This window comes from Colletotrichum spaethianum (genome assembly GCF_022836535.1).
Source record: "Colletotrichum spaethianum MAFF 239500 DNA, contig44, whole genome shotgun sequence".
Lineage (NCBI taxonomy): Eukaryota > Fungi > Ascomycota > Sordariomycetes > Glomerellales > Glomerellaceae > Colletotrichum > Colletotrichum spaethianum.
This window is the reverse complement of record NW_026054814.1, coordinates 151,196-165,537: the sequence shown is the minus strand read 5'-3', so window position 1 is coordinate 165,537 and position 14,342 is coordinate 151,196. Positions and strand designations below refer to the sequence as shown.

Below are 14,342 nucleotides of genomic sequence, written 5' to 3'. Positions count from 1 at the left end.
ATGCCTTTCGGACTCACCAATGCACCCGCCACCTTCCAGACAATGATCAACCACGTCCTGAGAGAATTTATAGATGTGTTCGTTGTCGTCTACCTAGACGATATACTCATCTACTCTCGTACCCCCGAGGAACACGAGAAGCACGTTCACACCGTACTCCAACGACTACAAGAAGCCAAACTACTAGTCGAACCCGAAAAGAGCGTATTCCACAGTCAACGAGTCGACTTCTTAGGATTCACCATCACACCAGGAAAGATCCGGATGGAAAATGGAAAAATCGCGGCCGTCAAGGACTGGCCCCGACCTCAAAATGTCAAGGACATCCAATCCTTTTTGGGATTCGTCAACTTTTACCGACGATTCCTCAAAGGATATTCCGCCAAAATCAACCCCCTCATCAAGCTCACCAGAAAGGACGTACCCTTCGAATGGACCGAAGAACAAGAAAAAGCCTTCGAAGAAGTCAAGCAACAAGTTTGTTCCGAACCAGTTCTGATAATCCCAGACCCAAGAAAACCCTTCGAACTGGAAACCGACGCTTCAGACTACGCCATCGGTGGACAACTCGGCCAACGCGACGATGAAGGAAAGCTACACCCTTGCGCTTTCTTCTCTCGAAAACTTAGCGGAGCCGAGCTCAATTACCAAATCCACGACAAGGAACTCATGGCAATTATCGAAGCTTTCCAAGAATGGAAACCTCAGTTATCCGGGACCAAACATGAAGTCAAGGTCTACACCGACCATAAGAACCTCACTCACTTCACCACCTCTAAAGTCCTCAACAAACGACAGATCAGATGGTCTGAATTCCTGTCAGAATTCAACTTCAGAATCATCTACGTCAAAGGATCTGAGAACGGAAGAGCTGATGCCCTAAGCCGAAGACCGGACCACGAAACCCCGGTACCAGAAGAAACCCAAGTCATCCTCAAGGAGGACAAGAACGGTGACCTTGTCCCAGCACAGAAACTCATTATGATCGGTACCCGTGTCAATACCAGCACGACTGGCAGGATGACACCTGAACAGATCATGGAGATTCATAGTGCTAGGGCCCACGGACACCAAGGAGTTACCAAAACATTTAAACGAATTCGACAACATTACGACGCACGAGTCACTCGAGCAGAAGTGGCTTCAGCAATCAAGGATTGCGACATGTGCAAGAAAAGCAAAAATAGTCCACACAAACCATACGGACAATTGCAACCACTACCAGCGCCACCAGAAGCGTGGCACTCAATCTCTTTGGACTTTATCGTCAAACTCCCCAAGTCAAAAGAACCACTCACGAAAACCTACTATGACAGCATATTGGTCATTGTCGACCGACTCACGAAATACGCATACTTCATCCCGTACTTAGAGTCAAGCACGGCAGAAGACCTAGCGTACGCGTTTTTGAAATACATCGTCAGCAACCACGGATTGCCCAAGGAAATCGTATCCGATAGAGACAAACTGTTCACATCCAAGTTTTGGAAATCCCTGATTTCGCAACTAGGAGCTGATCACAAGCTATCGACCGCTTTTCACCCACAAACCGATGGACAAACCGAACGAATCAACCAGATACTGGAACAGTATCTACGATGTTATGTCAACTACGACCAAGACAATTGGGTACCATTGCTTCCAATGGCCCAATTCGCCTATAACAGTGCTATAGGAGAAAGCACACTGAACTCCCCATTCTACCTGAATTACGGATTCGAGCCTACGGCATATGGAGAACCTCGACAGGGACCACGAGCACTAAAGGCTGTGGCAGATTACAACAAATTACGAGAAATCCAAGAGAATGCCACCAAAGATCTCGAATTTGTCAGGGCACGAATGAAGAAATACGCCAACACATCAAGGGTTGAGGGACCAACCTTTGAAGAGGAAGATAGCGCGTATCTTCTGCGACGCAACATCAAAACGAAAAGACCAAGTGACAAATTGGACTACAAAAAACTTGGACCTTTCAAAATCATTCAGAAAATCTCAGACGTCAACTTCAAACTCGACTTACCAGACACAATGAAGATACATCCAGTTTTTCATATCGCACTGCTTGAACCAGCACCGCGAGGATCAAACACCAACGACTGCATCATCGTGGAACCAAACGAACCGGAGTACGAAGTCGAACGAATCATTGACGAGCGAGAGGAAAACGGAGAAACACAATATCTTATTAAATGGAAAGGATACGGACACGAGGACAATTCATGGGAGCCAGTCAAGAACCTCCAACACTCCCAGCAACTCCTTCAGGACTATCGCGAGTCCCAGAACCCTCAGCCACGAAACCCTCAACAGGCAGCTCACCGAAGGACTGCCAGGACGGATCGCTAGGATCAAAAGACTCAAGGAAGGACAGGTCAATTGCACCAAAACCACCACTAGCCTGTACCTCGTGAACCGCCTCAACCACCGGATCGACGGGCGAATCCGCAGGCCACTCAGCAGCGGCCTCACGACCCCTCTTGAAAATCATCCGTTTCTCTTTACGTAAACGATCGAGCCGGGCAAGAGACGCATCCATCTCCGCCTGCGCAAGACGGAACAGTTCTGCTTGCTTTCGCAGTAACTCCGCCTTCTGACGAAGCAACTCTTCCTCCTGCTCTTCAGCCTTATCCAGACGATCGGCTTCATTCAGCAAACGATCCACTACGATCATTAGAAAGCCACACACCTCGGAACCACGAAAAACACTCACATTCGCAAACCGCATTATCATCCCCATCACAAGAGCGACCCCGGCGAGTACACTCTTGACACTTCTGGAAACCCGCAAGCATCTTGCAACGGATCCCCTTGGAACGACACCAACTACACGGCATTTCGATTTCAATTCCGTGTTCACGAATCCTCAAGGAATCCGCGAGACGGCGCTTGGTGGAAGAAGCCTTGCCAGATTTAAGAGTGTCTGACTCTGCCGCATTAGTCACCAACGACATGGTGGAAGAAAGATGAGAATGAGATAAACCCAGGGACAGCCCGCGGCGGGAACCCACTTACCTATATAGGTCTAAGGGGCTAGACCTTTGGAGGGGAGACCTGATGTTACGACCCAGGAAAGCGTTGGTTAACGTAACCACCTGGAACGAACCCACGAGGGACCAGGGGACATTCGGGCTCATGTATGCATGATCACGGCGCTTACGGGCAAGGGTCGGAACGGAAGAACTATGGACAGATCACGTGATGATAAGAAAGTGATCAAGAGATAAGGTGATCACTGGGAGCGATCACCAAGTGAGCAGCTCACCCCGGACCCACTCTAGTTGATCACCATCAACAGCATCACGATAGGGAGACATCAGTATATAGACAGGACTTGAGCCTGGGGCTCAAAGACTCTCCATAGCTCTTCAGCAATCAACTTCGTGATTCACTCTCTCATAAGTGACTCTTAGATTATCCTTCTGTTGTGAAGCTATAAAGCTATCTACGCCTAGACGTGCCTGACTGATCACCAGACACCAACAGACCAGCAAGATTACCAACAAGACTTACCTTACTGTTACCGAGTATCGACCTCAGCTGCCTATTAGCAGAAAACACCACTGTCGGATATCTGACCGTAACATATTATTTAAGGGACCTTAAAGATAAATACTGCTTTTTTTATAAACATTTTTAGGTCTTATTTAATAGCTTAGATAGCAAAAATAATACGACTTTTAATTAAAGAGGATTACATGTTTATACGTAGAGAAAAGTTAGTGTAAAGGTCAAAGAGGTAGAAAGAAGGGAAAGGTGGCGTCTTGCTATGAGTGGCAACTCGCTATGCAGATACGTTAGTTATTATTAGATATATAACGGTCAGAATCTATTAATCTGCCTAGGGGGGTGTATCATAATACCCTTATGCGTATTGCGTAGCCTTGTGAGATTTGTACTAGGCCTAGATTAACTATTAGTCTAGTCCCTTTGTGTAGATCCACTACGCAGGATACGTATTTATTTGTTTTAGACAAAGTAATCCTGTACATAGAAATCTAAGCCGTTTTCCTTATGTCTTTTCCTCCCTAAGTGGTGACTCTATGACAACTTGACTGCTTTGCTAGCTTTTTTTCTTATGGATACACGAATCTGAAGGTCCTGCCAGTGGTCCCATGCTGTGGGCAATGATGAGGAGAGCATGTCGAACGCCACGTGCCCGTCATCCTTGACGACGTTGTCGCACAGCTTGAGCCTCGCATGGTGGCCCTCACGACTATGACCGAGACCAGTGAGACATGTGCAGCGCGAGTATGACTTCAAGACAGCATGTAGGTCGGCATTGACGTGGGCTGGATAATCGTCGGCAGGAGTTTTGGACACCTCGTTGGTCTTGCCGCTGCTCCTAGCATCGTCGTCCCTCGACATCACCTGCTTAGAAAATCGTTCGAGCTTCTAGAAGTATTGGTCGACGACATATGGAGAAGACTTGGCGAAGCTCTGAAAGCCTTGTCGCACACGCTCTTCGCTCCCCTTCCCTTTGGGGCTGACTATGGATCGAAGGATTGGGTGGTGAGGTTCGGGCGGCTCTGGCCACTACATGCGGCGTCAGTTTAGCCGTTTGTTCAGTAACACATTGCACAAAACGCGCAACTCCAGTTAAACGCAACATACCGCACACACACGCTCCAGATCTTTCAGAAGCTTGGGAGCCCGTCGCTGAAGTTTGGGCAGCTGCGTCCCACCTGCCGAGACCATGGTCTTTCGGGCAATGAGCAATTCGGCAGCGAGGCAGCCCGCGACGCATAGTTTTTTGCGCGCGCCAAGGTCAACGGCGATCTGCGAGACACGCGACAGAGCATCCTTGGCGAAGTCGAAGGGGTCGACACTATCTGCGCCGGCGCCGATGCCGAACGCGATAGTGAGGTCCATAGGGGCGAAACATGGACGGGGCCGTCGGTGCCGGGACCAGAGGACAGATGAAGAGGATGGAATGGATAAGGCTCCAGGCCACAGGAGCTGAAGACGATGCTAATGCTGAAGCCAGGCAGCGGTCACATGACGGACACACCTTTGGGCCATCACACCAACCATCTCAGAGCGGGGGATCTCCCTTCCGTATCTGCATGCATAGTAAGCAGGGTAGTCTCTCCAATGATAGTCGGTATTGGAGGTTAGCCGCTTGAGTGGATCTTTGGATGCATCTGTACACGCGGGATTGGTCAGCAATGCGCAAGAAGACAACGGCACGTTGGCGAGATCTACTGACGCAGTAACAACTTGGAAGTTAGTGTGCTTAAGCAGCAAGGGCAGTTCAGCCCTTGGCCATTCGTTCGATCAAGTCTTGGCCAAGTTGTTTCTCAATTGCCATCGTCTAATTAAGTCCTGTTTTCACACCCCTCCATATTTCCCTGTGGCTGGATCAAGTCTTTAAAGCTGATAGCTAAATTGAAACATGCTGTGAACTTCACGTCGACAAGGTACGAGACACTTTGGAGACTGGGTAATGAATAGACCATGCCCCATGCACGACGCACAGGAGGGGCAAGACGTTTGTCGCCAGTTATGATGATTGAAAAGATGACGAAGAACTCATTTGGTCTAAAGAAGCCCAGATCGCCTTCATCGACAGTAGATTATGAGACAGCTTGAGGACTAAGACCAGGTAGACATCAGAGGATACTTCAGCGGCCATATAGATTTGCATCGCTGCGACAGGCACTTCGCTGGTGTGAGCGTCACTTATACTCCCGCCGGAATCAAGTTCTATAGTGGCATCATGTCTATCGTGGACGTCGTGGCTGATCATAACTCGCTGCGCACAGTGATATTGATCCAATGAGGCATTATCGGTTTTAGCCTTTGGCTTTAAAGGTGGCGTGAGAGGACCTGATGAATTGAAGCGAGTAGCACAGAGCGTCGACAAGGGGATGGAGTATGAGATGAGGAATAAGAGCAGCAACAGCGAGGTGATGAAGCTGTGTTTGATGGATCTGGGATAGCCGTTCAATCGGTATTCGAGGCGCTGGTCGTTGTCGGCGCAAATATCAGCATCCTGATTGGGGAAGATGGGAAAGTTTGAATAATAGTGGGCGAGCCACGGCTGCCAGAATGATGCTGCGTAGGCATGGTCGAGGGAGAGGTTGGGCACAGCAAAGCATGGGCGAAAAGCTAGTGTTTCCTTGACTTGGGGCTTGTCGAAAGCACGAGAGCGTCTAAGGTGGAGTGCAAACTCCCTCAAAATGCAAGTTGCTAGACTGAACAGCCAACATCTGAACAACATGGTTCATCATTTAGAACCCTTTTCTCATTGAAGCTATCAACACCAACTCCACCTCAGGTAAGCCTTGCCTGTATAACCAAGGTTCTTTTTAACATTGACTACATACGACCATACCCACTGGAGAATTCGGGATCCCGTCCGCTCTCCCATAGATAAGCCAGTGAGGGCCGGATTAGTAGTTGGGTCGGTGACGACCAGCGAATACTTGGTGTTGTATGTTTTCTAATTGTTTTAATTCTTTTTGATCCCTTTTAACTTAACCCTAAGGAAACAAATAGGTTTTCTTTTGCAAATAGTAGAATTTCTATACCTAATACTGTTAGGCTACTTTCTTGTCCTCCTCCCCACTAAACTAATCACGTCGGGTAGTTTTAAGCGCTATACTGCGCGCAGGGAGCTAGAGAATGGCTTGTATTATCATCATAGGCGGCCGATAGGTTGTCGAGAAGGATATTAAGGGACAGGCCGTTAAATTGGGCGTGCGGGAGTCTCAGTGTTAGGTACTTCTTCTGCTTGTTACGGAGTGAGAGAAGTTGCACCTGGAATCCTTTGGCGACGTTGATTGGGGGCCCGTAGGACATTGAATCGGTGGTGAAGTGCTGTTCCAATGACTCGATATCTTCGTAGTATTTCAGGCCCACTAAGAGGCTACAGAGGACGAGCTGGTCGACGGAGGCAGTGGGGGTGGTGGTGGTGATGGTGGTGGTGGTAAACACGGTCCGCAGAATCGAATGCTTCTCCGTCAACATCTTGCACGCCTACTGTAACCTTTTGGTGTTGATGGTGTCCGGAAGCGAAACCCACAGATAGCGCGAGTAAAAGTTGTACAGCATCATTGTCTGGAAATCTGTCGCGGGGAGAGCCAATTCCACTTGCTGCGCCACTTCCTGTGGCAGACCAGGCGGTAGTTCACATCCCAGGGCCTTTTCGCTGTTGCTGTCGGTGGTCGACGAGCTTTCGGACAAATCTCGAGAGGTGCTGTTTGTGTTTGACTCTGGATAGCAAGAAGCTGCAATTTGTGATAGGATCTGGTGCTTAAAGATCTCGGCGACGCCCAGCCGAAGTCCCTTGCGTCGAGCGAGCGCAGCCACACGCATGGCCGAGATGGAATCACCGCCTATGCCAAAGAAGTTGCCGTTGATGGGCAGTCGTGCCGCATCCAAAGGTAACACCTAGGCGATGATTTGGAGGATTTTGGTCTTATTTTCCGTGAGAGGAACCTGCTCTCCGTCTCTTGCTTGCTCGCGTGCTGTGCGTGTGCGAAATTGGTACTTCTCCCTGTGATCCTGGCTGCCAAGGAGAGTCGTCGATTCTTCCCGTAACAGTTTGCGGTTCACTTTCCCGGACAAGCTGAGGGGAATGTTCAAGAAGGGAAGGAAGTATGAGGGGAGCATGTATGAGGGTAGGGTGTCCTGGAGAGAGGTTTAGAGGCTCTCGATGGTGGTGTAGAAGTTGTCCTTGGGTCTGGATCACTTCCAGTCCACCCTCCTTTCCGACTTCTCCCCAATCTTCAAACTCATGCGGCGCGACAAAAGCCACTAAAAACGCTCTCTTCCCTCCTCCTTTCTCCGTGATCTTGACACAATCCACCGCCACCTTACGGACACTCGAGCACAGCAAGGTAATGCTGTGTTCCACTTCCTCAACCTCTGGCCGCTGCCCGTGTAGCTTAATTTGATCATCCTTGCGTCCGAGGGACAGCAAAGTGCCATCTTCTCTTTGCCTCACCAGATCCCCCGTCTTGTACACCCTGCCAATCTTGCCGCCCTGAGCCTCGCCGCGGATCTGGGTCAGCCATGAGGGTGGATTCGAAGGAGAAGGAACACAGCATCCGTTTTCCCGGCGTCTCCAAAGTATCCTGACGACACGACGGGGCCTTCGACGAGCAGTTCGCCAATGGTCCCGATCGACACGAGCTTGTCGTGATTGTTGTGGCTGGCCACCCACGATACGGCGCCGGGACTGCGACCAATACACGCCGGCGGTGTATCTGCACCTGGTAAAATGCGCGAAATATGCGAGATGACGGTACACTCGGCCGGCGCATACATGTTGAACAAACTCACCCTCCCTGCCCATCTCTCCACGATCTGCGTCGTAAGTTGCTCCCCCGCCGACGCCAGAACTCGCAGCGTAGGCACTTCTTCGGGGTCAAGCAGGCCGATTACGGAGGGTGTCAGCAGAGCCCACGTCACGCCCAAATCTCCAGCGGCTTTGGACGGGTTCGCTCGTCTCTCTTCCTCGGTCGGCAAACAGACCGTCGCACCCGCGCTGAGTGAGAACAACAGTTCGCCGATGGGGAGGTCGAATGCAAACGAGGCAAAGTGGAAGACACGGAAGCATTGAGAGAGATGGCCGGTGGTGGAGAGGTGATACGCCGAAGTGGACAGCGCGCGGTGCGGGAGCTGGATGGCCTTTGGGAGACCAGTTGAGCCAGACGAGAAGACGACGCACGCTGGGGTATCCATGTCAATCTCTGCCAGTCCAGCGAGAGCATCTCGGGTGCTTTTAGAGACATCTATGATAACCTCCGGATCGAAGATAACCTCCGGCAGCAACAGATCGTTCCCCACCATCTCCGCCGTCGTCAACAGCAAGCTCTACAACCACGAGTACTACCGAGATCTCCTCTTACCCGAGTTCCGTTTTGTCGGGACTTCAGACTATGAGATTGTTATCGCCCTGTACAAACACTACGGCCTCTCGTTCTTAGAGCACCTCTGCGGCAAGTTTACGTTCGTGCTGTGGGACAAGAACAAAAAGAGACTGATTACCAGACGGGATCGGTATGGCATCAAGAGCTTGTACTACACATGGCACGACGGGAAGTTGCTAGTGACCACCGAGATAAAGAGCTTTCTGAGGTTTGGAAAGGGAATGGAGTAGGGCGTGAGGGAGTTGCGGGAACAGAGTTGGCGGGCGGGAAGCGAGACTTACTTTAAAGGTATTTATAGGGTGAGTAAATCTTCTTTCTTCCTTAGACTTTTGGGCGCTCTGTGGATGAGGCGTAGAGGGAGATGACGAAGTGCTGATGAAACGTGATGTGCTATAGGTTCTTCTGGGACATTACTTAGTCGCAAGGCCTAGTAAGCAAAAGCATTAGGTGCATTATTGGGATGTCGAGTATCTAGACAAGGTAAGTCTCTTCCTGCATCTGTCCTATATGGCATATCAATTCTAAAGCCTACCTTGTAGTTAATCCCTGATCTTTGTTCTGCCACTAAACTCATGGAGAACGTCTGCACACGTCTCCTGGAGGCCCCCAGAAGCCGCCTCAAAGCCGACGTGCCGGTGGCCGTCTGCCTGTTGGGCGGCATCGACTCGTCTTCGGTGGCCGGCATGGTAGCCCACCTCATGAAGCAAGGCCACCACCTCGGCTCCGAATCGTTGACCGTGCCCTCCAAGATGAAGTGCTTCACCGTGCATTTCGACAAGGGTACCGGCGCAGACGAGTCGGCCGTGGCGCACCGCACAGCTACATGGCCGGGCGTGGACATTCACATGGTGAAAATGGACGAAGAGGCCCTGGTCGCGCGCTTCGATGCACAACGAGTACTGAGTACTGTGCGCGTAGGTAGTGCATTTGAACCGGAAATAGACAGGCCACAGGACGTAATAATGGTTTGGGAGAATCCTCCGGCCCACTGCTTAGCGCCTAGATGATCCGACTCAGGGGTGCAGGCAAGGCTGACAAGATATGCTAAAGCTCGGTTGGCATAGGTGCGGATGAAAGGGTATAGCTGAAAGATGGACCGCGCCGTGGAGCTTGGGAAAGCATTTTAAACGTAATGAGTCGTACGTAATGCCCTGGGGCATATATCAGGGGTCCCGAGGTTGGCACGAATAGTAGTATGAAGTACTTGCTTTGTCAACTTCGGAAGTGCTTTAATTGGGTGTGTGAAATCTCCGGTACCGGTGATGATGTGGCTGGTTGTAGCTTTACTTGTATTTCGCTGTCGGCGCTGAATTATTAGCTATGCGACGTAGCGCCGCGTGTTACGGGCCGGTGCCCTAATACGACGCCGGGACTCTGCCCGGGCCATCCGGAGCTCAGCGGGGCTTAGCGGGGTTGTCAGCCCAACCCCGCCGGTTCCCACTAGGTGCCCCACTGGAAACCCCTCACTTCACGTTAGCCGCCGAGATGGAACAGTAAGGCTATGAAGAACAAAAAAAAAAGAAGAAGCTGAGCTACCTTTGCCTGTATAATATGATAATATCCACGCTGACTTGAACTTCCCTTCTTCCCTTCCTTAGCTTGAAGTAAACAGTACAGAACAGACGACCCCATCATAAGCCTACTGTTAGGATTTTGCAGAGCCTTGTCAGCTCTCCCGGGCATCTGTAATGTAGGTACAAGCAGGTGACGGAAATTAGAAACCAACCGGCATATCTGCGGTATGTAAGTCCATTTGGAATGATAGCTCGAGGTGGAGCCTCCGAGTTCCCCCTGGTTCTTCACGACAACGTGCGCAACCAATAGGATTGGACTCCTCGTTTGAATCTCTACAACTTTCTCATCGAAGATTAGTCGGATTTCTGAGTTGTTGTTGTTGAGAAATTCGTGCTGGCGATGCAGCCGTCAAACATGAGGCTGTGCGGTTTCTAATTCCCGCCGCCCAACAGGTAGGTAGCGTGCAGATGCTCCACCAGAAATCAGCCCTACAGTATCCGTAGAAATCCAAGTGTCACGGTCTACACTACGGATACTTCTAGGAGACGGTATACTTTGAGAATACCCCGGGCTAATTAGTACCTGGTACAATATCAACTCAGCTGGGTCGGCTAACCCACCGACCTCCCTTACTTCTTACCCCGATCCAAGCCGATGATGCGCAAAATGCCTCTTGTAATCGTTGCTACAAAACAGATCCACTTCACCATCAAGGATTTTTCTTGCTTCCGATTGAATTTCCCAATTTCCCAACCCACTCGCTGAAGTCGTGAGGACCTCACACATCTCACCCGCCGTCTTCCACATACCATCGGTCCCTACAAACCCCTCCCCCCATTTCACTTAAGCTCCTGGTCGTCAAAATCACACCATCCCAACACAACATCAATCCCACCCCTACAAACCATCGCAAGTCACCCGAGTGAAAGATGGGCCGCATCCTCATCACCGGATCCACCGACGGCTTTGGCCTTGGCGCCGCCCGTCAACTCGTCGAGCGCAACCACACCGTCTATCTGCACGCGCGCAACGCGGCCCGCGCCGAAGAGGCCAAGAACCTCGTCCCTGGCGCCGCGGGCGTCTTCGTCGCCGACCTCACCAGCACGTCCGAGACTCGCTCCCTCGCCGAGCAGGCCAACGCAGTCGGGCAGTTCGACGCCGTTGTCCTCAACGCCGGCTTGCTGTACGGGCCCTTCCGCGAGACCGAGTCGGGCGTGCCCGCCCAGATCTTTGTCAACTTGGTGTCGCCGTACATCTTCACCTGCCTGTTGACGCCACCGAAACGGATCGTGTTCGTGGCGTCGGTGCTGCATCGCGAGGCCAAGCCGGAGGTCGAGGACATCTTCTGGCTCGGGAGGGGCGAGAAGGAGTGGAACGACTTCGAAGCGTACTGCAACTCCAAGTTTCACGTCATGTGCCTCGTGAATGCGGCCGCGAGGAGGATGCAGGGCAAGGGCACGTCGGTGGTGGCGATGCACCCGGGCTACGTGCCTACCAAGCTCACAAAGTTCGAGGCGCCTGACAAGATGGAAGACGGGCTGGAGACGTATGTCATGCTGGCCGAGGGCGAATACGATGTGAGTGGGGAGACGGGTCGGTACTTTGATCCGAAAAAGCAAAAGGGCGAGCCGCTGCCTGCTACCGAAGACGTAGGCTTGCAGGAGGCGGTGGTGAGGGCTTTGGAGGACTTTACGGGACTGAAGCTGCCGGGTTCTGCGTGAGGGCGCCGATGGTCGATAAACCACTGTCTTTTACGAGAGGAAATAAGACTTCTATTCTCGATTCCGTGTTCGTTTACTATAACCATCTCAAGGCTAGGATAAGAATCTTTCCGTGTTGAATGGATTCTCTCTTCCTGAGAGAACCCGTTTGTACGATCGTACTCGGGTTAAAGTTAGGGTGAACCAAAGATGTATTTTCCGTGATTATCTTCCTAACTACAAGACTTGGCTTTCGTACACAAGATATATGATCTCGTACGTCCCTGAGTCAGTTCGGCATGAATATACTTTTGATCCCCTCAATGGATAACCGAGAGCCGAATATCCAGTCTGTGCCCTCTGCCATGATGTGTGTCCCTGAGTCGTGCGTGTCGTACAACCAGCTGGTGCTGTTATTCCAACACTCACAACTTTTTCTTTTGTGACTGCACGACTCCCTGCGGTGTCCAATCAGGTTGCGCTGATTGTGACATCAATAACCTCATCGTACAACCCTGTGGGTTAGGCCACTTGCGTTGTACGATAAATCACCAATATCAAAACTCCAGGCAACTGTCCATTCCCTTCTTGCCTGGTTGAGCAGGCAAGCCACGTGTTGGTGAAGTTCCTTCCTTCCTCGTTGACTTCACTTCTGCTCCTGCTGTTAACGTACCTTCCTTCCTTCGTACGGCAACCTTAGGTATTTAAAACCCTTCTCACTTGTTTTTCTTTTCCTCTTTTCTTTTCTTCTTCACCCTTCGCACGCGTCGTTTTCCCATACAATCGATCAACAACGATCTTCCCCTTCTTCCTCAATCAACTCCAACAACAACTACTTGTACGTAGGATTTCCTCTCGTACGTTTCCTCTTACTGATTCATCAGTAGCACCTCGCACGATCAATCCATCATGTCTCTCGCTGCCACCGGTGGTTCGATCTTCGGCAACATCGGTATGCATACCGATGCGTCCGGTGGTCGTTGGCTTCGTCTTCCGACTGGCAACGCCAACAATCGCGCTCTTCTGTTGGCTCTGGCCATCAATGTACGTTACTTTTGTCCTTACCTTGTCTTCGTACGTTAACCTTGACTGCAGGATGAGGAGCGTCTCATCATCAACATGCCGTCGCGCGATATCGAGATCCGCGTCACTAGCAACACTTCTGTCCAGCAGTTTGTTGCCAGCATCATCCGCCGCCAGGGCTACTTCCTTGCGGTCTTGGTTCAGTCTCGTGGTCGTGCGGCCATTGCCTGTGGCAATAAATGCGCGACTACTGACTCCCCGCGCTTCCGCCAGTGCACCCGCATTCCCACCTTTCAGGGTGGCGCCTGCGCCGAGTGCGTCTAGCAGTCGCACGGCGCTCGCTGCACCCACCGCGGTCGAGATGTTGATTCGTCCGACAACCCGGGCGATGATGATGACGATGATGACAACGGCGGCCCCAGCAACTACAAGGCTCCCAACGTCACCAATGCTCGTGAGCCTCGTACGCCTGGCAGCAAGCTTGGCAAGAACGTCGGCAAGGGCGGTCGCTTCCTTGGCACTTCTGCCAGCCCCATGGTTATCGACAAGGAGTAATCGCACAACTTCTCTTCCCTGAAATCTCGTACGACAATCAGATGGATTGCACGATATGGTAATTCGGGAAGGTTGTGGATATGGTGGAGGTACGATCCGACATTGAGATCGGCATTGGTAGTGGTCAGGTATATCAGATACCTTCTTGAGGTTACACTTCGTTTTCAGATAGTTGGTTACGTACGGCGGTGAGGTCGTACGAATTAATTGTCAAGTGTTTTCTCCTAATCTTTCAACGTACGCCTCGATTCGAATCCTTAATGTGTTTGTTGTAATCAATTGTCCAAGTGCTGAGTTTGGCGATTTCTTGGTGAAGGCGTCGGCAGGGTTATCTTTCCCATTAATCCATCTCACTTCTGAGATCTCTTTCTTTTCGTACGACTCACGTAGACTCATAATATCAATCATAAGCCTCTTTTCATCTGTTGTGCCTAGTCGTACGAGGCACTCGTACAGAGATCGTGAGTCTGAACAGATGATAACTGGAATCCTTGGGAGTTGTAATGTATGAAGGATCTTGGTGAGTGTCGTACTAAGGGATATCCCACTATCAAATCCTGTGGTCATCCCGTACAACTCGCTTGCAAGTACGCTTCGTGTGACTCTCTTGCACTTTGTTGAACTCCAGTGTATAATGTTTCCTTTGATCTGGAAGTCTGTTGTCGTGCGA

At 50.9% G+C, this 14,342-nt stretch overlaps 6 protein-coding genes and 1 non-coding gene across 7 annotated transcripts; 3 read left to right on the top strand and 4 right to left on the bottom strand.

Annotated features, from left to right (window-relative positions):
- Positions 1-4,041: 4,041 nt before the first annotated feature.
- ColSpa_11260 (uncharacterized protein) lies at positions 4,042-4,368 on the bottom strand (the record flags this gene model as incomplete). Its single annotated transcript, XM_049277472.1, has 1 exon — positions 4,042-4,368. One exon carries the CDS (start codon positions 4,366-4,368, stop codon positions 4,042-4,044), a length of 327 nt encoding a protein of 108 aa, XP_049133429.1.
- Positions 4,369-4,395: 27 nt separating this feature from the next.
- On the bottom strand, positions 4,396-4,872 carry ColSpa_11259 (uncharacterized protein; the record flags this gene model as incomplete). Its single annotated transcript, XM_049277471.1, has 2 exons — positions 4,396-4,490; positions 4,626-4,872. The coding sequence occupies 2 exons, from the start codon at positions 4,870-4,872 to the stop codon at positions 4,396-4,398; spliced, it is 342 nt and encodes a 113-aa protein (XP_049133428.1).
- A 1,453-nt stretch (positions 4,873-6,325) lies between these two features.
- ColSpa_rRNA_048 lies at positions 6,326-6,441 on the top strand. Its single transcript, XR_007414279.1, has one exon. It is a non-coding gene; the product is annotated as a 5S ribosomal RNA (ribosomal RNA).
- Positions 6,442-6,594: 153 nt separating this feature from the next.
- Positions 6,595-6,972, bottom strand: ColSpa_11258 (nonribosomal peptide synthase chyA; the record flags this gene model as incomplete). The annotated part of the gene is made up of 1 exon (XM_049277470.1): positions 6,595-6,972. One exon carries the CDS (start codon positions 6,970-6,972, stop codon positions 6,595-6,597), a length of 378 nt encoding a protein of 125 aa, XP_049133427.1.
- Positions 6,973-6,981: 9 nt separating this feature from the next.
- ColSpa_11257 (nonribosomal peptide synthase chyA) lies at positions 6,982-8,799 on the bottom strand (the record flags this gene model as incomplete). Its single annotated transcript, XM_049277469.1, has 4 exons — positions 6,982-7,395; positions 7,444-7,635; positions 7,697-8,008; positions 8,050-8,799. 4 exons carry the CDS (start codon positions 8,797-8,799, stop codon positions 6,982-6,984), a joined length of 1,668 nt encoding a protein of 555 aa, XP_049133426.1.
- A 652-nt stretch (positions 8,800-9,451) lies between these two features.
- ColSpa_11256 (amidase chyE) lies at positions 9,452-9,839 on the top strand (the record flags this gene model as incomplete). Its single annotated transcript, XM_049277468.1, has 2 exons — positions 9,452-9,793; positions 9,822-9,839. The coding sequence occupies 2 exons, from the start codon at positions 9,452-9,454 to the stop codon at positions 9,837-9,839; spliced, it is 360 nt and encodes a 119-aa protein (XP_049133425.1).
- A 1,484-nt stretch (positions 9,840-11,323) lies between these two features.
- On the top strand, positions 11,324-12,115 carry ColSpa_11255 (short-chain dehydrogenase TIC 32, chloroplastic; the record flags this gene model as incomplete). Its single annotated transcript, XM_049277467.1, has 1 exon — positions 11,324-12,115. One exon carries the CDS (start codon positions 11,324-11,326, stop codon positions 12,113-12,115), a length of 792 nt encoding a protein of 263 aa, XP_049133424.1.
- Between the last annotated feature and the right edge of the window lie 2,227 nt (positions 12,116-14,342).